The 26,551-nt window shown below is 39.5% G+C and overlaps 1 protein-coding gene and 1 long non-coding RNA gene across 3 annotated transcripts; one reads left to right on the top strand and one right to left on the bottom strand.

The window, feature by feature from the left end:
• Positions 1 to 227: 227 nt before the first annotated feature.
• Positions 228 to 10,259, top strand: LOC106171981 (NACHT and WD repeat domain-containing protein 2). The gene is made up of 7 exons (XM_013552519.2): positions 228 to 603; positions 1,509 to 1,597; positions 2,717 to 2,833; positions 3,818 to 4,033; positions 4,470 to 4,614; positions 4,811 to 5,388; positions 5,603 to 10,259. Exons 1-7 carry the CDS (start codon positions 498 to 500, stop codon positions 9,584 to 9,586), a joined length of 5,235 nt encoding a protein of 1,744 aa, XP_013407973.2. The 5' UTR covers positions 228 to 497; the 3' UTR covers positions 9,587 to 10,259.
• A 1,058-nt stretch (positions 10,260 to 11,317) lies between these two features.
• On the bottom strand, positions 11,318 to 26,340 carry LOC106180061 (uncharacterized). Of its 2 annotated transcripts, none has more exons than XR_015331825.1 (4): positions 26,191 to 26,340; positions 20,014 to 20,136; positions 13,909 to 14,058; positions 11,318 to 13,272 (listed from the first exon to the last, which is right to left on the bottom strand). It is a non-coding gene; the product is annotated as an uncharacterized LOC106180061 (long non-coding RNA). The 2 variants fall into 2 exon arrangements; XR_001240090.2 differs by lacking the exon at positions 26,191 to 26,340 and adding an exon at positions 21,239 to 21,477.
• Between the last annotated feature and the right edge of the window lie 211 nt (positions 26,341 to 26,551).

Here is a 26,551-nt window from a genome sequence, read left to right on the forward strand (position 1 = left end):
TGGTACTGTTACAGGGCACACTGCAGGCATGCACAGTGCTCAGCGGCACAGGCCCAGACAGTGCGTAGACTTTAATATCACTCGACGTAGTCACATCCACCACAGCCCCGCTGTCGCAATGCACGCTGCCCGCTGCGTTTAGTGCACAAAACAAACAATGTGGAACGTATATTCGTGCGGAACTAGTTTTATCGTCAGCCATGTTTGTTGCCATTAACAACGCATACATAGCCCTTGTGAGCAATCAATACAATAAGATTAAGCCGATATCACCTATGGGTCGGTAATCTCGTTAGCGACAAGTTAAAGTCATGGTATCCACGCGTTATCGCTATTGAGAGCTGGCGGGGAAAGAAAGCTCCTGCAGTAGTCAAACGCCATCGAAACTGACAATCGCAAGACATGATTCCGGTGGCGACAACTTATTCAAAGCTACCGTGAGTCGATTAGGTTATTGGGTTTAATTCGGACACTTGCTGTGATAAACCGTACACGCCATGGACGAGAGGGTCAGAGCTGTCTTAGCAGGGCAGATGCCCGTTGAGAAGCTCCCGGAAAGTCCACCACGAGTGGTCAGAATATACGTATCGTGTACACCCACAGGTAAGATATTGATATGCCTATTTATAATATTGCTTTGTATAAAACGTACGATTTGTATCAATTATTAATGTGCCTCTACGTTTGTACCGGGGAGTTCAGTCATAAATGACTACATGTATGACTGTTTTGGTAGGCCTACTGATTTCGACCCGTTTCAGTAGGCCTACCCTGTTAAGCCAATTTTTTCCTTTTGTAAATGACCATTGCGAAAAAGGTTTAGCTGACTACTAGGCCTAGAGACCGGCCTTTTCTAAAAACTAATAATTTGTGTGTCACTGAATTGCCATAGGCCCTAAAGCGAAAGCCCACCTCTATCTGTGCATTTCTTGAATAGAAATAAAATTGTGGACTGCATATTATTACCTAATTTTACGTGTAACCCATATAGTGCAGAATCATAGTAGCCTTGTTAATATGTAGGGCCTACACTAAATATTTATAGGCCCTATATTATGAAGGCACCGTCTCCTAAACGCACTTGCATTATTCCTAGGCACCTGCACGAACACAAACCTATTTCAAAGTCTGGTTTATATTTGTCCAATTGTTTAAACTTCAATCCGTCAACGAGGCCTACATGTAGGCCCCTACCGACAGCGCTACTGTGATTGATTAACTATAGATAGGTCTTATTAGGGTAATTAATATTTGGGTCTGTGTATAAACGTGGCATGAAGGAGAAACAATAATTTTCATGCAGTGAATCTGCAGAAATTCTTGTGATTTATATTTTCTTGCTGTTTTTATATTTAGCATCTAATTTTATTTATCTATAAATTTGAGGGGATATTTGTTTACTTCGTCTAGGGTTTTTGCTTTCATTTTAATACGAGAGATCATACTTCAAGCGACCCATGAAATTATAGCTTTAGTGTAATCAAGTGGTTATGTTTGTTTATCCTTAGATATGATCCAAGAGCGCAACGCCCTGATGCAACAGGTTTATCCCAAGCTTAGGGAATATTGTAAAGAGAAGCATGGAATTGAGCTACAGGTAAGATTTCAACTTGCAAATTATAACGGTTTACCCAAGTATCTCAGGTTATGTTGGTAGTCTTGAGATAAATGATTTGTTCATTTTCGGTTTGCTTTTACACACACACACGCGCGCACGCGCGCGCGCGTGCATGCCTGCATGCGCATAATCGCCTGCAAATTGGTTCATTTAGTTCAACACACATTCACAAGTACAGTATCCTCGAACTCGCTGACTGAACTTGTTGATTACGACAAATCGTTCTTATTTACGCTCTGCGAAAGGTTTCTCCTCGTCCTAAACAAATCAAACATTGCATTGAGCAGCAATGCATCATTGTAGTCCCATAAGCTGCTTTTGTCAAAAGAGCAATGCGCTTTTCCTTGGTCTGTTTTCAAAACACGCTCTGCTCGTGCTTTGCCCTTCAGCCACTTTCTATCGGCTTCGTTTTACGTTACCTTTCCCTTTGTTACCTTGTTGTTGTTGATCTGTTTTGGAAATAATTAACTCTGCGAAAAAGGTTAACGCTACTGATCCTGCATGCTCACAAATATTATCACAAGATGTTTTCCCGTGCCACTTGTATTTGAGGTACTGAATGTAGGCCCCTAACTGTTCAGTAGTTTCTTTTACTTTGATTTAGGGGGATGATGAGTGCCATGCTGTTAATAACATCACTGACAACGAATGTAGCTTTCCCATATAATAATAATAATAATAATAATAATAATAATAATAATAATAATTCCAGCAAAGTGCATCAGTTTATTCGCATGTTTTCACCTATTTTATCTTTGATCAATGAGTGCCTTGTTGCGTACATAGGCCTATCAATTTCGCTACATATGTATTCAGTTATACATTAATTTTGTTGTATATAGGTATCCATTTGTTTTATTTATTTACTTATTTAATTTTGTGGAGAGCATTTAATGCTTTTAGCGCTTTGCCTCCATTTCTTTCGAATAAACGTTGTTAAAAAAATATGTATTCCAGTTTCTCATTATTAGAAAAAAATATTCTCAGATTTAAAAAGAACACTCTTGTGTATTGAATAAGTTTGCATATGACTATTTGTATTATCATAATTTTATTACTATTTAATTGGAATCATTATTATCTTTATGCTACTTGAAGATGGTGGACCTGCGATGGGGCGTCCTCCCGGGTATCAGGGACGATCACAACCAGGCTGAACTGTTTCTCCAAGAGCTAGAAAGATGCCAGAGAGTGTCTGCTGGACCAAGTTTTGTGGTAAGTTACGGTTTTCCATTCCAAAAATGGATTGTGTGTGTCTTAAAATTGGTTGTGGGTGCGTGCATTCTAGGAGATATGGGTAAGTGGAATACTTTAATCTGCCTCAGATTGATAAAATTGATTTTCTGCAGGTAGTCTGTATTTACAAACTAAAACGATATAATATTAGCATATTACTAGTGAACCTTTTAAATAGGCCCATTCAGTCGTGATTTAGTAATCAAGTTACCAAATCACAGCTCGATGGGATCGATCTTAGGGAACCAATCAGCAAAAATAAATCCGGCTCTTTTGTATTTGAATAATCAAATATTTATTTTCATCAAAAGATCGGTTGCATTTATTGATCGACAGCAGGAGTATCATAGCCATTCAGCAAGGCGGTGTTTGCTTAGGCTTATGAGGAGGAGTAGTTAGACACTTTAGTTACTCGTGGACTCCAATCGATACAAATCACAGTAGGGGCCTATAAGCTGTCTCGTCTTGCATCGTGATCAATGTCTGACTCGATTTCATTTGTTTTACGAAGAACTGTACTCAGTCTAGGATTTAAGAATGGCACCGCAAAAGAGTATGCCTGTACTAATAGAGGTCTATGTAATTTTTCTTGGAAACAGATAAGGGATGAAAATTGTATGACGTAAAGTTGATGCATACATGTAGGCCTACATTGTATATTCGTCATTTTTGCAATTAATAGACCACATTTTGATCAGCCATTTACCCTCAATTTCAAACGTATTGGTGGCTGTTCACGAACTTATGAAATCTTCGTACCTTTTATTGGACACCTGATTTACTACAGTGAGTTGGGTGAAATATTAAATGTCCGGTCTATGAACTTATTGATAAACGAATATTTTCTTTTTTTAGTTACCCATTCCTTTAAAAATCCAATCAGTGATTCAAACCAAACTTGTACTTTTTAATACTGCTGTGTTTCGAAATACATGCATTGAAATTATGTATTTTTATTAACAGGCACTTATTGGTCAGCGATATGGTGATCGACCCCTCCCGGCGACGATACCCGAGCACGAATACGAAGTTCTCCGAAACTCACTCCGGCGAAATCGCAGCCGAGAGACTCGTGACGCTGGCATGTTAGACCACTGGTACTTTAAAGACACTAACGCCATACCACCCGTTTATGTGCTACAGCCAATAAGTTCTGTGATATCTGACTTTAACGAAATGGTAAGTAATCACGAATGGTTTTGATTATAATGATTGACAAACCTACAAATACATTTCAAAAGCCAAGCAATATATTTGCAAAAATAACAGCAACAAGGAGGATTAATTAGTTAGTGTATGAACTCCGGACTCCTTTATATGTAGAAATACATGAGCGTCAATGAAAGAGAAGGAAAAACTTTAATGTTGCTACTGAAGAGAATAGGTTTCTTTATAACTTGTACTACATCAAAAAAAAAAAAAAAAATGTGATGGTATTGTGACAGGAGAAAGCAGGAGCCATTCGATGAGACTATATGATTGAAAACAGTAGCGCAACTGAAGCAATTTTAATGCATTCCAGAGATAATAGCTTATTCCTTCAATCATTTTCTGCTCTGAAAATGATGCGTTTTGTATTAAGCCACGTGTCTTTATTTTGCTTTCATGTTCATAGAATGACCCAGAAGTTAGAAAAGCAGCTCAAGAGCAATGGCTGCACACAGAGAACAGTCTACGAAAGCTTCTACAGAAAGGGGCGGAGTTATGTCACAAGGAAGGCAGTATGGACGGTTACAGCAAGCACAAATATTTCATGGGAGGTAAATGTCTGATATACATATTTCGTCAGATATTCTTAAAATAGATATAGTATTCTTGAATTGATGTTTTTGCAAAAAAAATTAAGTTCTGTCAGTAATCCAGACAAGAAAAAATGTTATTCTAAATTATGTAGATATTTTTGATGCATTATAAGAGTTCACATTCAAGATATTATTTCTTTTTTTTTTTGCTCAGAATTTGAGAATGAGCTCCGCCACGGAATTGAAAATGCCCCGAGACCACGTGACACAGCTTTTGTGTTCATGCGTGAAATAGAAGACTTGAAAAACTATGTTACTCACAAAAACACTCCAAAATTCATGGACATACGGTGGAACTGGAAAGAAGAAAAACTAGAAATTGACTCAGACTCCCAAAGGTTCCTCTACGATCTCAAAAACGGCAAAGTACCTGCATGGATGGGAAAACAAAACATTGATAAATTTTCAATTTTGTGGCGCTTTGAGAAAGTTGTGCACCCTGATCTTCACAAAGCATACATTAACGATTTCTGTGACAAATTCCATGATACTGTCATTAGACTCGTTGACAAGGCGGCATTTTCCTATACACCGATCCCTGCGCCGCCTATCTTCGATACAGTTCTGCCACATTGGTTGATAACTCAAAGAAAATGCCGTGACTTCTTCGGCAGAGAGGAGATAATGGACCGCATTTACGCGTACGTCACAGGGCATTCCAAGCAGCCACTAGTGCTACACGGGCAGTCGGGTTGCGGGAAAACTTGCGTCTTTGCAAAGGCACAGGAAGAGGTTCGTACCATAATTAAACTAACAGTAAATATATCTTAAATTGCAGTAATTGTAATCTTCTGCTTATTATTAAGTCAAACCCGAATACACTGGGCAATGTCAAAGTTTGTCCTTGTTGGAACTCAATTAAGAAATTACATTAAGAAATTGGCCAATTAAGAAATTACAGGTATATGTGTGACATATATTTGGCAAGTGCGTTGTTTTCTTTTAGGTACCACAATGGGTCCCGGACTGCACCACGATCGTACGTTATCTCGGCATCAACGCAGAGAGTGCCGACATCCGCCAGGTGATATACGGCGTCTGCCACCAGCTGGCGCTATTGGAGGGAGAAGACGAGCACCACATCCCCACCGACTACAAAGCACTGTTGAAATACTTCTTTGATCTCCTCGAGCACTACCCGGAAGACAGACACCTGGTCTTGTTTTTCGACTCTCTCGAGACCCTGAATCCGGAACACAACGCTCACTACCTAGTATGGCTTCCAGAAAAGCTCAACCCCAATGTGAAAATCGTTCTTTCTACGTTACCCGAGAAGCACGATATTTTGGACCGTCTTCGCACAGAGGTCATCAAGAATCCGAATTATTTCATTGAAGTGCCACCACTGTCAGTAGACAACTGTGTCTTACTGATGGAGTACTACCTACAGCGCGTTGGTCGGCAGATCAGCGACGATCAGCTCCGAGTCGTCCGCAGAGCATTTGAATGCTGTTCCCTGCCTCTGTTTGTCCGCCTTACAGTCGAGGAGGTCACCCGCTGGCGGTCGTACACAAAACCAGCCCTGAAGATGATCGTCAATACAATCCAACAAGCCATTGGCGTCATATTTGACCAGTTGGAGGCGATTCACGGCAAAACCCTAGTCTCTCACTCGCTTACGTATCTAACAGCTTCGGCTACCGGCTTAAGCGATGGTGAAATGGAAGACCTTCTGTCGTTGGACGACATGATACTAGACGAGATTTACCGAACGTGGCACCCGCAGGTCCGCCGCATTCCTCCACTGGTATGGGTTCGTCTACGCGCAGACCTTGAGCCATTCCTCTTTCAAAGAGAAGTAGACGGCGTGGTCGTGAGCTTTTGGAACCACAGAGAGTTCGTCGAGGCGGCCAAGCAGCGCTACTTGGCCGATGAAGAAATGTGCAAGAGAATATATTCCGAAATGGCTAACTATTTTTCTTGCTCTTGGCATGGCCGTCCAAAACCGTTCAACTTCTCTCCAGCCGTCGCCAAAAGTATGGGACTCTCGTCTACGGCCAGTTCAGCTGACAGGTTAGTGTTATCCCAGCCTCTCACTTTTGTCGGAAGTGATGGTACAACTCGCTATAATAAGCGCAAGTACGACCAAATGCCACGTACCCTTTACCTCTCTGGGCGTCTGAACGAGTTGAACAAGATGGCCTTCTTCAACTATCTGTGGCTGTATAACAAATCCAAGGCGTTATCCATACAACACATTATCGCCACTTTTGCCTTGAATCCCGGGACCGAATCAAACCTGGTGAAAGGCGCTCTGCAAGCATGCCAACCAGTGATACTCAAGAACATGAACAACATGGCCGCCGAACTTACGGGTCGACTTTTGACGTACTACGCATCCCACCCAAACATTCGCCACCTCATACAGCAATGTGATGTAGAAGGTTTGCAGCATTCAGCTCTCGTGCCAGCTTTCCCTTATCATCAAGTACCCGGGGGTCCTCTGCAGCACACTCTCGAATCCCCAACTCCACTCCAGTTTTTCCAGCTTCTGGGTAGCGACTCAAGATACCTTTTAGCCAAGGAGAGATCCAGTCAGAATATCCTTGTGTTTGATCTTGCCACAGGGGAGTGGAAGTACGATATTCAAGCGTCAGCTGGAGACATGCATTTGACACCAGATGGCTCCATGATCGTCTTGCTGGACCACGTGACCGAGATGTCAGTGAAGATTCACAGAAGCGATACAGGAAAATACGTAGGACAACTCATCCCCTTGAATCACACAACGGGGGAGACGAGTGAGAAGTACAAATTAGGCAGGATGTCTCTGTCTAATGAATTCCTATGCATTATTGCCACGTTTGAAAAAAGCTACCTTTGTATCGCCAGCGTCAATGAATGCAAATTCATCGAAGTTGTAAATTTAAATGGTAAAGCCAGCGTTTGCACGATCACGCCCGATTCTAGATTCGTTTTTACCAACTCTGCTGAGACTCTGATGTCATATGATTTGTTCACACTAGAACATGTGTGCAGCCTTCCGCTTGAGCATCGACCAAACCACGTTGTTTTTACCAGAGAGGGCCACAGAGGGTTTGTGAGTAACCTGGAGGAGAACGTTATCACTGTGCTACATGCCAAAGAGGGATACGTCGATCTCACGTACAAGATATCCCTAACGGAGCTTCTGAAGGGAGATCAAATATCCGACCTCGTTGTTTCCCATAATGAGAAATATCTTCTTGTGAGAGGAAACAGCAACTTGGTCATATACGGCGTGAAGAATGAGAAGGTTCTTTCCTGCTTTGGTAGACCCTCCGACACACCAGTGCAGTTCAAACTACCACAGAGAAGTCTGACCGACCTGAACTTCACCCAAGCCAAGTTCTCCCAAGATGACCAGTACGTTCTAGCAACGATCTTTAGAAACATCTACATCATCGATGTATTGTCGGGAAACTTGGTCACAAAACTGCAGTCTCCCATGGGAATTATCACGAGCCTGCTTTTGCCAGACAAACGCAAACAGATAGTGACACACATTGAGAACTCTGATGTCATCCACGTGTGGAACCTTGACGACGCAATCAAACACGTGGATACCCTGGATCGCCTCACCGGACGCATCCAGGAAGTTTTGGTCACCAAGGACAACACAGTGTCCTTTGTCCGTTGCCATAACAGCGATGAGGTCGGGGTCATTGACATGAGCACGGGTCAACTTTGTGACCTCTTGACCCACGAGAGTCCCTTGACTGGCTTAAGCATCACCACGGACGGGAGATACGCGTTTGTGTCGGTGCAGCCAAAACGACCAGGGATCACTAATAAAATATGGCATATGGAAGAGAGGAAAATCATCCACGAATTTGGTGAGGTGGGAGGTTACAGTGTACCGCTGCACGAAGTGAGCACCATCATCAGTGTGTGCCAGAAAGAAATTGACTTCAAGGCTCCGTACTACATCAGCTTGTTCAAGTTTGAAGAAGACAGAGTTGTGGAAGTGCAGTGTGATTTAACACTGAACTTTGTCCTTAGCAAACCATTCGTCACCAAAGAGGACAGATATCTGATTGTCCTCACAGCGGATGAGTACAATGAGTATAAAGCAGAGTACAACAGCCCCGCTATCTGTGCCTTTTCTCTTGAGAACGATTTCGCCGTGGCGTCTTACAGCCCTGCTGACCTTCGCTCATGCGTTAATGTTAAGCGCATGCTGGATGTTCGTCCTCACGAAAGTAACCCTTATGCCGTCATTGTGCTGTACTCGTGCGCAGCAGAGGAGGATGAATACAACGGAGTATCCAGTGGCTACACGTCTGGAATCGGGTTCCTGATATTAGATGTATGCAGCGGAGCCGTCATCCACGTCTGTGACACATTCTTCCCACCAGATGTCGACTTGAGCAGAATCTTAATCAACCAAGACGTGACCCTCTGCATGGATGCCCAGTCCCACATCTACGATATTACCACAGGGTTTTGGAAATGTCAGCTGGTGCCCACAGGGACTTGTCCACAGAGGTTCGCCCTCAATGGGAAAGCTGTGATTTACTACGAAGATCAAGAGGTCTACGTGATCAGAGTTGAGGACGGCAAGGAAATCGCTCGGTGTGACGTCCACATGCCGATCACGTGTGTTGAAGTCTGTCATGACCAGAGAACGATTGTCGTAGGTTGCAGCGACGGTGCTGTCTCGGCATACGTCCTCATTGACGAGCGGTACGACAACGCCAAGGAGATCGTGAAGACCATCCCCAGTCGCCAGTTGCCACTAAGCACAGACATTGACGGACGAACTTCAAGGTCATGGGACAAGGTCGAAAGTTCGGCGCCCCAAACACCCATACGGCTTCCCTCAGCTCTTAGCCTTGGCCAAAGCGAGAAAGAGATGCTCAGAAAGATCAAACCCGTCGACAGAATACGACCCCAGTCTGACACTTTGATTTACCTCAATGCGAGGTCGAAGACGTGCTCCGTAATGTGACTGCAAGAGTGCCATTAAATAACTTATGCAGGATATCTTTAATGACTTGTCAAACAGTCAGATTAACAAAAAATCTTGTGCGATTTTTCTGTACTGCTGTGGAGATATACGTATAATTTAACCCTTATTTGAATTGTATATTTATTGTAAATAATGTAAAGTTTTTTGATGGTTTTGATACCTTAAGAATCCTCTATACGCAGCATTTATTGGCAGCGTGTGAATGCTAATTGTGTTACATAGGCCAGACCCGATAGTAAACACATCATGCTTTCTGTTATTATATATATAATCGTTGCTAAACGAGACTGAGAGATGACTATATTTATGTGTTTTTACCTAGACACGTTCAACCGCCAGTGGTTCGTAGTGTTTTACTGTCATATTTTAAAGGTCCCTGAAAAGCGAGGTACATGTACATGTACAACTTTAATTAAGATTATGACAGTTATTATCTCAGCATTCACTTTAAAATTTAAACTTTAGAAAGGCCCACAAAATTACTCAACAATGGCCCGTCCTATTGTAACCTTTAAATATAGAATTTAAAAACCACGAAACGCAAATGGTTACCTGTTCCGATATTAGATGATGTCCAACGATTTCCATTGGGCGGCATCATGCTATATTTATTGATTTTGCATCTTGAGAAATACAACAAAGCAAAATGAAACGTGTCGTTTTAATTGAGAATAATGCATGTGGTTACAGAGAATTAACGTTTATCCGAGGAAGCTCTTTATCTTTATCAATTTAGAGATGGCGATATTCTACCTTGAAAAGAGATCTATTTGTTAGTTGACACCATGAAACAAACGTGTAAAAGGTGAATCTACGCCTTTTCTCGGCTCCAAGAAATTATTACAAAGTTGCCTTCTTACAACTAAATGTTGAATTTAATGCCAAAAAATTTAAAATAAAACTAGAGAGAGGTCCTACATGTATGTATAAGCCAACCGCTAAAGCTTCCCATATTAAATACAATTGTAAGTACGTGCCCTCTTGAAGTGAAATTACGAACTCTCAAAACGTAAACAGGTCTTGGTACAGTAAGGATATTAATAGTCAGGCATATTAATCAATCAATAAGAAAAGAAATGATAAGTGGAAAACAAAAAGGCAATATTTTTACGATTAAACTCATGTCCAACGTCTATGTATTACTCGAGTGTAAGCCTTAGTCATTTTTTATTGCAGATAAGAAACCTTGTGCATACAATATCGTTTTTTTCTACCCGTATATCATTTAAAAGAACAGAATAACGGGCAGTTATTGTTAGTGATATATGATACATCCTTCATCCCAAGGTGGCCATCGACTATTACCTCAATTATCGTGTCAGGGTAACGCTCAAGACTGCTTTTTAAAGACTTCTGAGCGCCCAAACAGGAAGTGTTCATGGCATAATAAACTAGAATGGACATTACAGAGTGCGTTAAATGGATAAAAGTGTTCCAATAATGATATATACCAGCCCAATGGAATTGGAAGGAAGCAAATTTACACGCTTCTCCCCCGGGAGAAGAAATACATTAATTCGTCTGGTACGGTAACATTTGGAGGCGTAAAATAAGAAAAACCGTCTCGATAAATTCTCGACACGCACTGAATATAATGTATTAGAGTAAGTACTAAGGCGGCTTAAGGGTTCCCTGTGGAACATTATCGGATATGGAATGCATCGTTGGTGAAAATGTAGTCTAATTTTGGCAAATTGGCAATATTTTGTCTGCACCTCTTTCATTAATTAATATGTAATTACTATGCTACATGCTTAGCGGAAGGTCGCGCCAATACGGCTGCCTTTCCACGACCATTCATTACTCATTCAATTTCTCACACAATGAAGTAAGGACTCTAATGTGTGCAACCTGATGAATTTGTCGTGTTTTTGCCGTGTTTTTACGAGGCATTGGTTTCATTGCTAGACATGTATCTTAGGGCAATAGGCATTGTGCCTCTAACAATCAAGACAAATGTGTTGGCACCATTTGACCGATAATTGGTTATTGAGTATTTCGGATGTAATTTCTAAATGAACCTTTGTGGGTGTCCATAAACTTCCAAACCATCCATTTAGAATGTAACAGAACAATTGTGACAAATTAGTAGCATTTTTATTTATTCTAAAATGATGTATAAAATGCATAACTACCGGTAGGCAGCCCTAATGATGATTACTTTATCGACTCTGGTAGTCTTATCATTTTTTATATAATGTGTGCTTTTCTACGTACCAATAATTCAAAACGATGTACATTTGAAAACCGCTAACCGAAGTGAGAGAACTATCATTATGTAATGCAATATCCTAATGGACAAGAAACTGATGTGCAGTTAGTGGTGGACAAGTAAAAAGATAGCCGTCTTAAAATATTAACGTGTCTGTGCTCTGTTGTAAGTTGATAAAATGGTCATATTATCCCTCTTAAAGCAAAAAAAAAAAAAAAAAAGAAAAGAAAAGAAAAGAAAAAAGGTGACCCACAGCTTTGTGACGCTGACGAAACTGAAAACACCTCATTGGTATGACTTTTTTGCTCCGAAAAGAATCATACAATCGTTTATTAATTAACATCTTGTTCGCTCTTTATTATTTTTTGTTTGTTTGTTTTTCGTTAATGGCAAATACCAGCAGTGATTACTGCAAGATATTATGAATAAGCAAAGGTTATGAAATACTGGCACCTTCGCTGCTAAATCTGTCACTGCACTGTATATAAACCAGACCGTTCACTAGACTGGAGTTCTAAGGAATGTGTTCGTGTGTGGATTTGTACATGTAGCAGGCCCGTAGCCAGAAATTTCAAAAGGGGGGTTCTTTTTCTGAAAAAGTGGACCTTTTCCCATAAAAACTTCATGTACATAAATCAAATTTTACCCAGAGCGGACCTTTTCCCAGCAAAAGGGGCGGTTCTTTCGAACCCCCCGAACCCCCCTGGCTACGGGCCTGTGTATGTACGTCTCCCGGGTGTGTGTGACAGAGAGAGAGTGTATAGTGAGCAAGTGAGTATGTGTAAGTGCCAAACATGCTTGCTTGATTGCTCACTCGTACGTGGCATGTGAGCTCTGTTCGCTTCGAGACTAGAAAAATAGTTATCATATAACCCCAAAGCTACATAGTTATAGTACCTTCTCTTATAAAAAGGGGTTCAAGTTCATGGACACAAGCCAAGGAGGACGTTGTTGGATTTTCAGGCCATACTCCAGTTAAGTATCCAAAGCATCAGAATCTTTGTTCGACATCATTTCATATTAAGATGCATATTACACGCTCATCAGCACACTGACATTCACACTCCATTCATTCATTCATTCATGCTTGTCTCGCTTAACATGGCCAAGCAAGTTTATCTGATGGCCGGCCCGTCAATATAAGGTTAGACGTTGTAAATGGGCCAGTAGAAAGAGTTTTAAGAGTTCGGAGTTCATTGTTTAGTTGAATAATTCATGTACCAGTAATGTTCTTGTAAATATCACCATAATAACGGAAAATCCTCTTGATTTCCACTTGATGTCAGCACCTAGTCGCCCGCAGCAGAAATTTTCATGGCATGTCTTTCATGTTGAAAGTGCTATTTCGAAAGACTTTCTACCTCGGGAAATGGACGTCCATTCCTTCGCTTGCGATCATTGTTAATAAACCATATGGTTGCACGGAATTCGCTCCTGTCTATTATATTATTGTCTGAAAAAAAAATCAAGAAATACACTTTTTATCGACATCCCAATACATACAAGCACACAAAATTACAGTACAGTTTACATAACGGACATTTACAAACATCAATACAACTATTAGTACACAGCGACTACATGCAGTACATTACAAATCAATAAATTTTTACACTTTAAGACAAACAAAGGAAAATAAAGTTTCGCTAAGTATGCAGAAGCAACGGACTAGACTCATCGAAACAATGCACATAGCATAGCATTTCACATTACAATAAGATACAGCGTACAATTTAAGCAACTAAGACATCCAAAAACATATGACGCATATAAAACAAATTCAAAATTTGAATTTATCAGTAGCCAAATTTCCCTTCAAACACTTTATTCTTTAGATGTAAAAATTCAATTCCATAATATCAAAATTCGCCCAGGGCTCTATTTTTATAATTTCGGAACATAATACACGCTTTAATGATTAATACTCTAAAGTGATAAGAAAAACTCGATACATAGTGAACAACTTGTATATACTTGTAAAGACTTTTGAAAAATTAACCATACTGTCTATTTTTTATTTAATCAAATACCATTACATTTTACGAGGTTTTACGAATACAAATTACCAAAGAAAATAAAATATGCCTACTATCTAAGTCGAAAAAGTCGAACATGCTGTCAGCAATACTTTCCCTTTCGCTTTCGGAGGGATGCCTTTGATTGCCATGGAAAAATCGATTAATTATCACAATTAAATTGTCCAACGTGGTCCTTCTATTTGGTTCCGCTAATTCAGGATCTAAAACAATAAAAAGGAACACCGGTAAAACACTTGTCTCGTTGTCTTTGTAAGATGCACATGGCAGTGGGTCCAACATTTCTTCAACATTTACAAAAATTCTTTGAAAAAATAAAGAAATAGATAAATTTGACCCCCCCCCCCAGAGAATATAACTGTGTGGCACTCAGCTATTCCGCCTAGCAATTATAATTACAGCAGTTGGTCGATATAAAAGTCTGCGTGTGAACGATTACCAAACGTTTATGAATTTTACATTTTTGCTCCGTTGTCTATACATGTATACTTATAAACTATTTATCATTGGTAGTCATCAAAAAGTGGCATAAAAATGCACAATCAGGTATGAGGCACAATATGTATTATCGGTTGTCCTTATCATCTGATAGCCGGGTGTGTACATTTATGTCCCTTCAGGGACATGTTAAGCGTGTTTCTAGTTCTAGGTTTCTTCGCTCGAAATAGACGCAATGTACGTAAGATTTTGTTAAAGACAAGAACCTGCTCAATGATGTCAATAATATGAGAAAAGAAAAAGCATATTGTTTTTTTTTTTTATTATAAAGTAATTTGCCCTAACAATTATCAAAACAGCAAGGTTGTACCATCAAGCAATTACTGTGAAAGGTAAAATATTAGAAGACAAGATTAAATGCTATTTCACATTCGTAATTGCTTCATAGACCCAGTTTTCAAGACGAAACATTGCACTTGGTGACATAATACGGCTCCTGATGTCCAAAAATGTAGGTATGAAGCTTATTCATATTTAATATAAGTGTCCATGTAATTGTTAATAGATTGTGACACTGATAATGGTCTTGCATTGACTAAATAACCCTATTAATTTAGCGCTAAGATGATTGAGGGCTGAAAATACGATATTAGTCTGGATTGTTTTCCAGTAGTCGGTTTTCCGAGTTTTATCTGACAACCATGGGTTGATTCAGGATCTTGAACTTCACAAAAATTTCACGGAGGCGATCTTCCAGAGCATTCCACTCCATTTTTTTATTATTTGAATTACAGCACCAACATATATAAGCACATTTTTGTCGCAGTCCCATTCAAATTATGGTTATACTATATCGATCAATGGGTGTGTGATAAAAATGAATGCAATACATGCAGGACATGTACCACGTACGGATCCAGAAAGCGCGCGCGCGCGTATGTGTGTGCCCTTAATAGTGCAATTTACAGCATTTGAACATGGGATATGTTAATGGAGGGCAAAGCTGGATCGACAATTATGCTTGCCTTCCCTCCTTCCCGAATCTGCCATTGAGTGTTTACAAAGTTAGTTATCCTTCATCTTTTAGATAAAGCTAAATTGGCATCCATTTATAGAGGTCGTATTGGGATCAATTCATTTAAGTGTTTGCCAGTTGCCGTAGATCAAACGAAAAAGCTTTGATATGGGTTTCAGAGCTGCTTTATTCCTCACTATTACTCTTGAACAATGGGTTAGTTTTTCCCCGAGATGTCTTTTTATTAGACAAATGTCATCAAGGGAAGTATCCAACAGAGGTTTGTATTTTTTTTATTTGTTATTGAATGTTAGGTTTGACTCACAGTTTAGGTGCATTGTCAAAACATTGGAATACGGCATGCTTTAGGACTTACCATTCAATGTTATATCAGCTAACTCAACTGAGAGGCCAACCTGGCAACGTGCACTTAGGCAGGGAGGGGGGGGGGTAAGGGGGGATCGAACAAACCACTCTTTCGGCTGGGATAAAGTCCGCTCTGATATAAATTTTGATCTAGTTTCTATGGGGATTCATGGGTTTTGCGGTAAGACGGTCCATTTTTTGCCAAAAAAGTACCCTCTTTGAACTTGCTGGCTACACGCCTGGGTACCTAAATTTGACGTTTTTTCATTATCCATCTGGTAATCGTACGAGTTATGCAAAATGTTAGCTTTAAAAACCTTCACGTAATTTGGTTAATACAGAAAAACGGAAAATTACACTCACAAAACAAACATGGAACCGATGCGTGTACATGGCGTTTAAACTTGCATGTCGAGTGCCCTTGTTCATTCAACGGATTTACTGATACTTACTGATACACAAAAACGTATATTTACACCCGTGGAAAGAAGGGCAGCGTCGTGAACGTTTGTAGTAGACTCAAATTTAGACTAAATTCTTATTTAGATTAAATAAGAAACATAATAGATATGTGATTGGTTGCATCTTTTTAAAATAAGTCCCCATATTCAAATTTCAGGTCGGTTTCTTGACCAGTTATAAAAAAAACGTCATAAGTTCAAACTTAATATAAAAGTATTTATTCACTGCTGTTAGGAGCCAAATCAGAAGTACATGTACATTATATAGTCCGTACTTTTAGAATTGTGATGGCAAAGCATCATCTGAAGAAAAATTAAGTTACACGGAAGATTTCCTCGCTCATTTGATTTACATAATCGTCTTCATGTCACTGATGAAGTACAGGCTACAGACAACCTACGGCGAATACAAGGAACAAATCCATTCCATTGACATAAAGGAAACCACTTTATTAAGCTACAGCAAATGCGTATGCAGTTGACTGACTGGAGTATTAGGACTAATAGCGTTTGCCATAATGGTTGTACCCTAAGGAAGTTCAAACGTTACTGAGCAGATCATATTATTATAAGCCGGGTCACCCAGCTATTCCTAAAGTACGTGTATCTGTAACCACACGGGAATTGAGGCAGGAAAGGTTACACGGGTAAGCGCATCTTTGCAACCCCACAAATGAATTTGGTGCAAAATTGTTTGTAAATGATAACTTTTGCTGACTCACAACATCATAATATTTAGGATGATGAGTCGTATCGATTATTTGAGATATATATACTTTTAACACTGAAGTCAGGCACAAATTTGTTAAACTATTCAAATAATTAGGACAATTAATTAGTAGGATCACAGTGTATGCAATGAAAGCAGCCCTGTTTGGTCAAATCTCGAACAACCAATATTCTGCGTTGCCTCTTTTCTTGATATGAACGGGACTCTATGAAGGTTTGTGTGGTAATCTGGGATGTAGGAGCCCTAAAGTATGACTACACCTAGTTCGGTGGTAGGGTAGGTTACTTTCCCAATACAGGGGCGGATCCAGGATTATTTGATGGGGGGGTGTGCTGACGTGAAACCGATCCCCCCCTCCCTTGGCGTGGGGTTCAAAGGGCCCCGAAAATTTTTGGTATTTAAGAGGGTGAACAGTGCCATTTGGTACGGTTTAGAACTATGATTCAGCTAGTCAAAATTCTAATTTCAAGAGGGGACCATTGGTGTGATTTTTTCAGAAATCGAAAGGGGGTTCAGGCCCCCCCTGACCCCCCCCCCCCCCCCCCCAAATCCGCCACTGTCACATTTCAACTGTACAGATTCGCTGTGATTTGCATTTGAGTGTACCCCGCAATACAACTAACATATATACATGCAGTATGCAATCGATTATTTACCATTTTAATCACCATCGTAATTACAGTATATCAAAATAAATTGACTGCATAATTATGTAAAAAGAGAACTGATAGGTCCTACAGGTATAGAATTATAAATTCTGATTTAACCTACCAGATGGTTGTTTGATATCACATTCGGCTGTTTTACAATTTCGACGTCAAAAATACTGACATCTGACGTCTTAATGTACAATCAACCAGAAACTTTGCAGATCAGTTGACGTAAGACAACGATCGATTGTTTACAAGAAAAATGAACTGCGTTCAGATAACTATCAGATAATCTCAGCGGTCTGTTTTATCTCAGTTGAATACTGATCCGATTTCCAATTCACAAAGATTATTCATTAGATGGACACTAATTCATTTTGGCTCCCCTGCGCCTTACGCGTAACAATATGAAGCAAGTATAACCACAAAAATGGAAAGGATATATTTTAAACCATCGCGCGTATACATATTCAATTTGGTCATGTGGAATATGGTCGTTCCGGAATTTCTGATCCCCGGCAGTGGGAATCAACCGGGATCGCTCAATATGTTGAGACGAAGGGAAAATTAAGCAAAATTCCCCGGATTTAGACTGGGTTCCCTTTCCTAGATGGATCTAACAGGATCGATCCATCTCCAAGAGGTTTCTCGCTTAATTGCTTTCAGCTTAAACGGCTTAGATGTCTGGCACGCCTACTGAAGCTGCTAAACGATAATTTATTACCCTCTAGCATTCCTGGTCTCTTACGATTCATCCTTATCGCTGAAGAAGATTTTAAAAGATTTTAAAACTCGTATGACGTCACGGATGATTACTGTGAATACAGTTCTGTGTCTTACTAAGAATATATTTCTATGTCTTGGTTTTTCTTGTGTCTTGGAAGGAGAAGTTGTTAAATTCACCATTTTTGTGGTTGAAAACGAGATGGAACCGCATTTGTTCAAACTACGCATTTGCTATTTAAAATATCCCTTTTTAACCAATTAAACAAAGACCTTATCATACCACAAAAATACCCGTATATGTAAAGAATTACGGCTGTGAATCGATAAATAGGGACAGATTCAATGATTTTTTTTTACTTAAACCTTAACAGAATGTTATTTGTTTGTATTAACATGCCTGGTTGCCTCATTTACCTATTGGTCTGGCTGTCATATTTAAATGTATGGAAAGTGGAAGTATTTTTCTTTGTAAACACTTCAAATTACATGAAAGCTGTCTGATGTGTTGCTCATACAGAAGTGACCAGACACTTGTATGTTATCCTATGGCATAATCTAGATTGTTTGCATGTAAAGTGAACGATGATGTCTTGTATCTGGGACTCAGTTGTTTACTGTGTCCTATCTTGTATTCAAACCTTATAAATGTTGTAACCAAGGTCCTTCTGTAACTGTTTTATCCAAAGCGTACCATATCTTAACACACCACTTAGTAACGATTTTTAACCATAGGAAGCCAACCCAATTCTTCTGTTGTCCCATTCGCCGTCATCGTGACTCAGGCGAGCCGTTTACTGTTAAATTGGCTTACTTTACTAAGACATCATACATAAGTAATGCGACCTGTTGATATGGCACACACCAAATTAAACAGTCACAACTGAGAATGCAACTTGACGCCCAGGAAGGATTCTGTATTTTTGTTTTGTCAACTCCGTCATGTCACCATGCGAAAAATGTATTTGCGCATGGACAAGACCACTCGGAAAGTGACCGTGGATACAGGGCGAGCGAAGTAAATTAGTGAAAGTTTTGTGAAAAAAAAACATTAATGGGCAATCGGTTTACGAAACTGGTCCCAGCACCCACCATTTGATCAGAAATGCAAATACAATGATTTGATGAACTCTTCCGCGCTGCTCGTGGCTGTTAATTTTACATTCGTACTATGAAATCGTGGCTTGAGTCGTTAATTTGGGCATTTGTGCTCGCAAATCTAAGGCTCGTGTTAGCAAAACGGCTAATCTGTTTATTAGGCCACGATTAATTTTAAATGAATCAACTGCTTTTTAATATTTCTCAAAAAAGGAAAACACTTTAACTGAAATGTTGTTACTCAACTACTGGCATAACTATGCTATCTGCAGGCAGCGCTCGCCATGAGATCAAAAACGTGAAGTTTTTAGCAGTGTTCGGCATACTCCAGAAATTATGGATTACGATAAATCCAAATTAAATAAGAATTTAATGCATGTTGGGTATACTATTAATACTTTCACAAATCAAATTTGAATGGTTTCAATCTACTAGTACCAGCACCGTTCAGAGATCGTTTCACACGCAACTTCTGTGGGTTGTTCGTTCTAACAGTTTATTGCCCTTTGCCCATTGTGTTGACAAGGTATGAAGACATGTACGTAACTAAAATGGCAACATGCAATCTTTAAATGATATGTATTTTGTGAGTTTGGTATTCTTTGATAAACAACCTAAAAGAGTAATTTGATTTTTACATGTAAGTAATAGAACGCCATGTTTAATTCGACACTCACCTTTTTTCTCTATCCTTTGTTTGAGTATATACGTTGAGGGCCGTGCTATCGTTGTGGAAATAAGGCTACAGCACATTATGCACGCAGCGATTTGCACTGACATACGGCAGCTTTTCACCATATCTGAAACCAGTAACAGTCAGTCAGTTATGTTTTTCTGGTGTAGTAGTTTTTGAAGCACGGTGTCACTTTTCAAATCTAAGTGTCCATCTGCCTCGTCTCATTCACTTTTTTAAAACTCCAAGTCCGTGCGAAAATGATGAACTTGTGCAACTTTCATGTCATTGGGTACAATGTTTGACCACGTGCGCACCTTTTGTTATGTAACTTAAGCAAAATAAGTTCATCTAATCTCGACCAAAGACCATTTCACCGCCACGTAATGCAGCTGGAAATCTTGTCGCCTCTGAGTGTTTCCCATTCCATAAAATTCTTAGCTGATAGCGACATAGACTAAAGAATCCGTTTTTGTTCCTCGAAGCCTTCAGGGAGAGACTCCTCCCCTTTTTGGTGAAAGCTCCAACGATCTACGATCAGTCGTACTCATTGAACCTGTTCTCTTTTCTGATCTATCACAGAGCTTCCTGATCGTTCAGGAAACAGTGTCAAGCGCTCTTCTGTATGATAGCCAGTCTAATTGTCTTCCATACATATTTATATAAGCCTCCCACAATTCTCAGGAGAAATTGGCGGCTCTAAGCAATTAAGTGAACCTGTGATAGACTTACACTAGATAACAAGACTCTGACTTCATTTGCGAATGGGCTCAAAGCTCTAAAACACGGGAGGGAAAGAATATCGCAAATTAATTTCTATTAAGACGCTTCTGTGTTCAAACCTTTACTTTCGATAATTTGCGCATACCGATTCTCAAGGACCCATGCGAACGCATCGATCTTAGATGATTAAGAACTAGAACATGTAATTATAGTAAGTTTTATAGGTCTTTGCTCAGTAAAAATGCCTATTGAATGTTATCCGCCCACCACTTTTTGGAGCATTACTTTTCTTCTGAACATGCATTAAAACATCCATGTCTCCTCTTTCACTTTTACATAATTGAGAAGTCTCAACGAGCATCCATAGTTAAGGGCCTATATCTACGCTAAATAAAGCACTAAGTACAACCCACCCACCATGCCTCTAAGTTCTACTAATTTTAACAAACATGAGGAAATGCGCCCACAAGCAAACAAAATATTCAAACGCGCTTTCAGTGCTTTACCTGTACACAATATATCTTTACTACACTTGTCCCGTTGTGGCCAATGATGTGTCTTTACAGGGTCCTCTCTTGTTTTCTAAAATTGCAGCCCCATCTTGCCCACTTTCCTTATGTTTTACCTTTATATACGTGAACCGAGTTTGCACAACCATCCGTTTGACAACTCAATGTAAAATCGTGGGGGCTCCCCATCGTCAGAGAGATGATCACAATGACGAGTTTCCTTGCGGTAACTCCAGGAAAACGGACCTTAATCACCCTGCCTTGTGTACTGTTAGTTGACAGAAATATCCGTTTTACTCAAGATTTTGTCGTTCCTTTAAATAAGAGGCTGATATTAATTACTGGCTACAACAAGCATCCTCTAAAGAAAACACAAGGGAAAAGTACAAGGTAATAAAAGTAGATCACATATACAAAAATACAACTCGCACTGCTAATAATAAGTGTATGTTGCCTTGACAATAAAATCTGTGTAGTGTTTGAAGTACGAAAGGACAAATAGAGATATTTGTTGACTACAAAAAGGCGTGTTTTAGTGAACATCTACACAGCACAGTATATTGTGTGCTGTCGATTTTTACACCCACGACTAATTGTTTTGCATTAACCCATTTATAAATATTTATACAAGCTACATTTGTATCCTAAGCTCCGTTATATGCATAATGCACCTCTGCCCCAATACTTAAAACTCTTTTTGCCAATTCCAGAGGGTGTAGGTAAGGGCGTGAGGCAATAATCAATTTCCCTTCCAAAAAAACTGGTTATAATTAATTCATTTGGTCATCTGATTTTTCATTTGACGGCCTCTTTTAGTCGGTTTTAAAGTTCCTCATGCTCCTCTGTCGAGTTTCTCGAACTCTCCTCTGCGCCCAGACAAACCAATGTGTGGGAGGAATCAATAATACTTAAATCAGTAAAAAATCAAATTATCTAAACCAGCATCGGGAGATTTGTATCAATGATGCTATATTGGGGCAATTACAAACCATTCAATTATGCCAAAAAACGAATAAAAATTACAAGCTGCCAGAAACGAAATACCCAATAGCACGGTGATATTTTTATTTGGCTTTTGTAAGGACAATCAATGCAGTTGTGGCACGCATCTGGCAGACGATTTCTCCTTTATTGAACTATTCGTACGGAACTGATTCAAGCGGGCAAAACCTGGCGAGCGACATTGCTATTAGTTAGGTCTACATAAAGAGAAAAAAAAAGAAAATATCATTTTTGTTATGCTTAGACAGATAAAATTCCATTACTATGTTTGGACTTTGGGTTTGGTACACTGCTACTTCAATACTTAAGCTCATGTTACGATCCCAATATAATCCCTAAATGATAACAAAACTCTTTATTTTGACGGTAAAAGTGCCATAAAACGGATTTTCCTGGTGAACGACGATTTTTACCAATGGCTAATGGATCTTTTCCGACCTTTAATAAGTGAATTGTTATTGTTTTTTAAAGTGCTTTTTTGTAATAATCTCTGAAATATTAGTACAGGGGGTATGGAATTTATTATATTTTTTGTGTTGCTACAGTGTTTTTATTGTTGACTTGAATCTGATACGAAGATTTGTTATCCCGTAAAGTTTGTGCTATGACAAACACGAGTTTTGAATGGACGGAAAATATGAAGTTGTGATAAAGTATTGAAAGTGGGATCAAAATCCATTTTAAAATGATGTATTTCTCCCCAATAAAAAAACCCGTTGTACTTTTAAAAAAAGTAAAGAGTCAGTTTGCCATAAATCACATATTATCAAATTCTCATTTGCTTGATACGGCTGCATAGCTTTCTGATGTATAGACGCTAGAATTTAGCGTAGAAGAGACTATCAATGGAATCTTCGTCACCTTAAACGTCACCGTGTCGCAACAATTTGTCTTAAATAAAACTGTTTACACAGATTCAGGGAGTCAAAGGTCAATTGCAGGTGGAACCCATCGGAAAACATCTGACGCATTACTTTACGTTATACAGCTACCAATTTCAACATATCTTGTTCTTGTTAAAGGACCAACGTCCTTTTAAATCGGTGTCGTAAAACCTTATACCATTTATTGAAATTCCTTTTGAAAGTGCGGAGCGAAATGGCGATTTCTTAAATCTTTCATGAAATACCCCGGGAATCTCCAAACAGTTACAGAGTCGATTCAATATGCAATGAAAGCTTAGTATATAACCGATAATTTTAAACTCATGCACACAAACACGCACGTTCACACACACACACACACACACACACACACACACACACACACACACACACACACAAAAAAAAAAAAAAAAAAAAAAAAAAAAAAAAAAAAACGTGAGACGTGGGAAGAGTCATCAATTGACAAAGATCCGAGTTCTTGTGACCAGTGCGACAGTACAACTGAGGAGCAGGGTCTCAGTGAGGGAAGTAGGAAGGAGGGACATGTTCTTGTATTATCTATTAACAGTGTCTTGTCATTTTTATAGTATAAAACCTACGACTGGAAAACATGTGCAAATTATTTTTGTATTGTAAAATGCTTTAGATCTAGTGTTTGAACTGGGCACCACTTTGTATCTGATATTGCACCTTTAATGGTTACTATAGTCCGGCTGCTCTGTCTGTCTGTCTGTCTCTCAGGCTGGCTGTCTGGATGGATGGTTTGGCTCTATGTCCGTCTGCCTGTTTAGCTATCTGTTATGCAAACCTGACATCAAGAATTGCTTTCATAGTGGCTGGTCATTTTGCCCTTACCTTTTCCCAAACGTTTTTCGTTTTCCTCACGCGTAGTATTTCTCAATGCTTGAAGGATGCTGCTACTGACAAAGTTTTTTTTTTTTTTTTTTTTTGGGGGGGGGGGGGTGTACACAGCTTAAATTTGGGTTGTCGGAAGTTAGATAGGCCTATCGTTTAAAGAAGGACAGTACCCTTCTGATTTTTCGAAAAAAGGAAAGATTTGCCTGAGAAGCAAGGAAAACACTTTTCAATTTGTTTCTGTTAAACTTATTGTTTATTAGATGAAGGACACAGGTAAACATTCCTTTGGATGTCCAGCTTATTGAAATAAAGATCAATATCTTTGTCACGCTCGCTGATGAGAAGAATGGGTCTATACGATCATGTGGCTAACCCCAAAAACGCATTGCAATAACCGTTGCGATCTCTTTGTGCATTCTTTTCACTTAATACAGAACTGCACGTTCCCAAATGACACAAGTGGGATGTATATAAAGTTTGACATTTAGCAAAATGGTTAACCGAGGCTATAGGAAAGACGGATCAGAAAACAAGTGAATAAATTGAACATTTCCTTGCACCTACGGATCCCATGTTTTCAAAATCCTGATGTACATTTCCAACAATTTCTCTTGTTCAAAGGGCGTGATAATGTTTTGAAATAGACTCTTAGGATAACGGTCGGATGAGGGCGTTAGGGAGAGAAGCAGCAATGTTAAAACGCACTGTATCCAACACCTATGCAACTGACCAGCATGACATCGACAAACACGAAATAATATATAGTAATAGGTTCTCTGAGAGCGTATACAGAACAGCGGACTAACAGATCCGCGGATCAAATATGGCCGACCCACTTGAATGCTTGTTTCGTAATCCCCGCCGGAAATCTTTTCATTGTCTAATCGGGAATTAAAGAGGTAATAACTCTTTGTGAGAGATCTTTATCCCTTTGTGTGAGATCTGTATTTCACAGTAAAAACATTGTAAACAACTCATAGAAATATAATATGTTCTGTTTTACCACAAAAACGGCAGTTATAGCTATTATTCTGATATCTGAGCTTGTCATCGGACCACATGACTTCCAAAGATGGCTATACTCTGTAACAATCTCTAAAGAGATTATTACAAAAAAAAAACACACTTTTTAGAAAAAAAACAGGGACTTACTTTGAATGTAGAAATGGATTCATTAACCATTAGTAAGTATGGGAAATTTGCTGTTTACTACAGGAAATTTCATTTTTTGACCAAAAGGAATAGTTATTATCCCTTTAAGCAGCAAGCTTTTTAGTGGGTCGCCCTATTAGATCTGCGGATCTGTTAGGCCGTATTCAGAACAGTGGACAAACCAGTTCTGGGGTCAAATATGGCGACCCACAAAAAAGGCCCATTCAGAATGGATGATCCGAGAACTAACTGATCCGCCGACAAAATATGGCCGACCACTGTTCAAAAGCGATGCCGCTGATTCCTGATGCTCGCCCCTACCACACGCGCCTTTAAAAGGATTAAATCTCTGCTCCGAAGTTTAATTGCTAGGCCCTTGCAGAGACGGCGCGTGTGGAGGCGGGGAGGCCATCAGGAACCAGCGACGTCGCTTTTCAACTGTGGTCAGCCATATTTAGTCGGTGAATTAGTAAGAACTCGGATCATCCATTCTGTATTGGGACAAAGCTTGCCGTCTAATCCGCTAACAGACAATGAATAGATGCCTCGTGGGGAAGTATTCGAGTGTTCCGGCCATATTTGACCCTCGGACTAGTTAGTTCACGGTTCTGAATGCGCCCTGAGAGGAGGGGGTTACGTATCTAATGTGTATCTATCTGCACACTGGTATCTGAATGCTTCTATCCCCATGCCGCAGTTAACTACATAAAAATATGTAAATTCATTTGATCCCCAGCAGTCCTTTCTTAGCAACGCAGTTAGTGTCCATTAACAATTCGTCGTACTGTTTTATAAAAAGTCTTCCAAAATTTTTATTTAGGTGACCTTCACATATTGTTTAAGACGTACTTAAGGGGTAACTGTAGTAAGTGCCATTAAATGTTGAAAAGCTAATCGTTATGTATAACAAACAACAGATTAGAGAAGACAAATTTTCGAAAATTCCTAATTTTGCCCATCTACTTAAGATGACATCTTTTTTTCAAAATCAATCTGATTTGACAAAGAAAAATTGTCAAGAACACATAAATGCAATGTACTTATCATTCTGACCTTATTCCTCAATGTCAGCTCTCTTGCCAGTTCTTGGTCTGTTTCCGAAATCCCGATTCCCTGTCGTGGAACAATGGTGATTTTCTGCTAGATACAAAGGCATTTATCTTGACTTAAAAAAGAGAGGATGAACCAGAGATAAAGAGAGCATCCGACAATGCTTCCGACCGCAGCTAAAAATGGGGTTTATGTAGCTACGCTCCGCTTCTGCCCAAACAGACGGATTCGGACAAGCGGGGAACAATTAATAAATGGCCAATAATTGTACGCGCATCTAAGTTTTTTTCAGGGACCGTATACTAAACACTTAGTTCGATGCTGACATCTATTCCGCTTACATCCCAAGTCCATCCTTTCAACA

The sequence above is a fragment of the Lingula anatina genome, chromosome 1, assembly GCF_051362555.1.
Source record: "Lingula anatina isolate TDL-2025a chromosome 1, LinAna3.0, whole genome shotgun sequence".
NCBI classification, from domain to species: domain Eukaryota; kingdom Metazoa; phylum Brachiopoda; class Lingulata; order Lingulida; family Lingulidae; genus Lingula; species Lingula anatina.

Coding starts and splice junctions, on each gene's coding strand:
- LOC106171981 (XM_013552519.2), top strand. CDS start 498: ATGGACGAGAGGGTCAGAGCTGTCTTAGCAGGGCAGATGCCCGTTGAG. Junction 1,598..2,716: donor AGCATGGAATTGAGCTACAG/GTAAGATTTCAA, acceptor TGCTACTTGAAG/ATGGTGGACCTGCGATGGGG. Junction 5,389..5,602: donor TTGCAAAGGCACAGGAAGAG/GTTCGTACCATA, acceptor GTTTTCTTTTAG/GTACCACAATGGGTCCCGGA.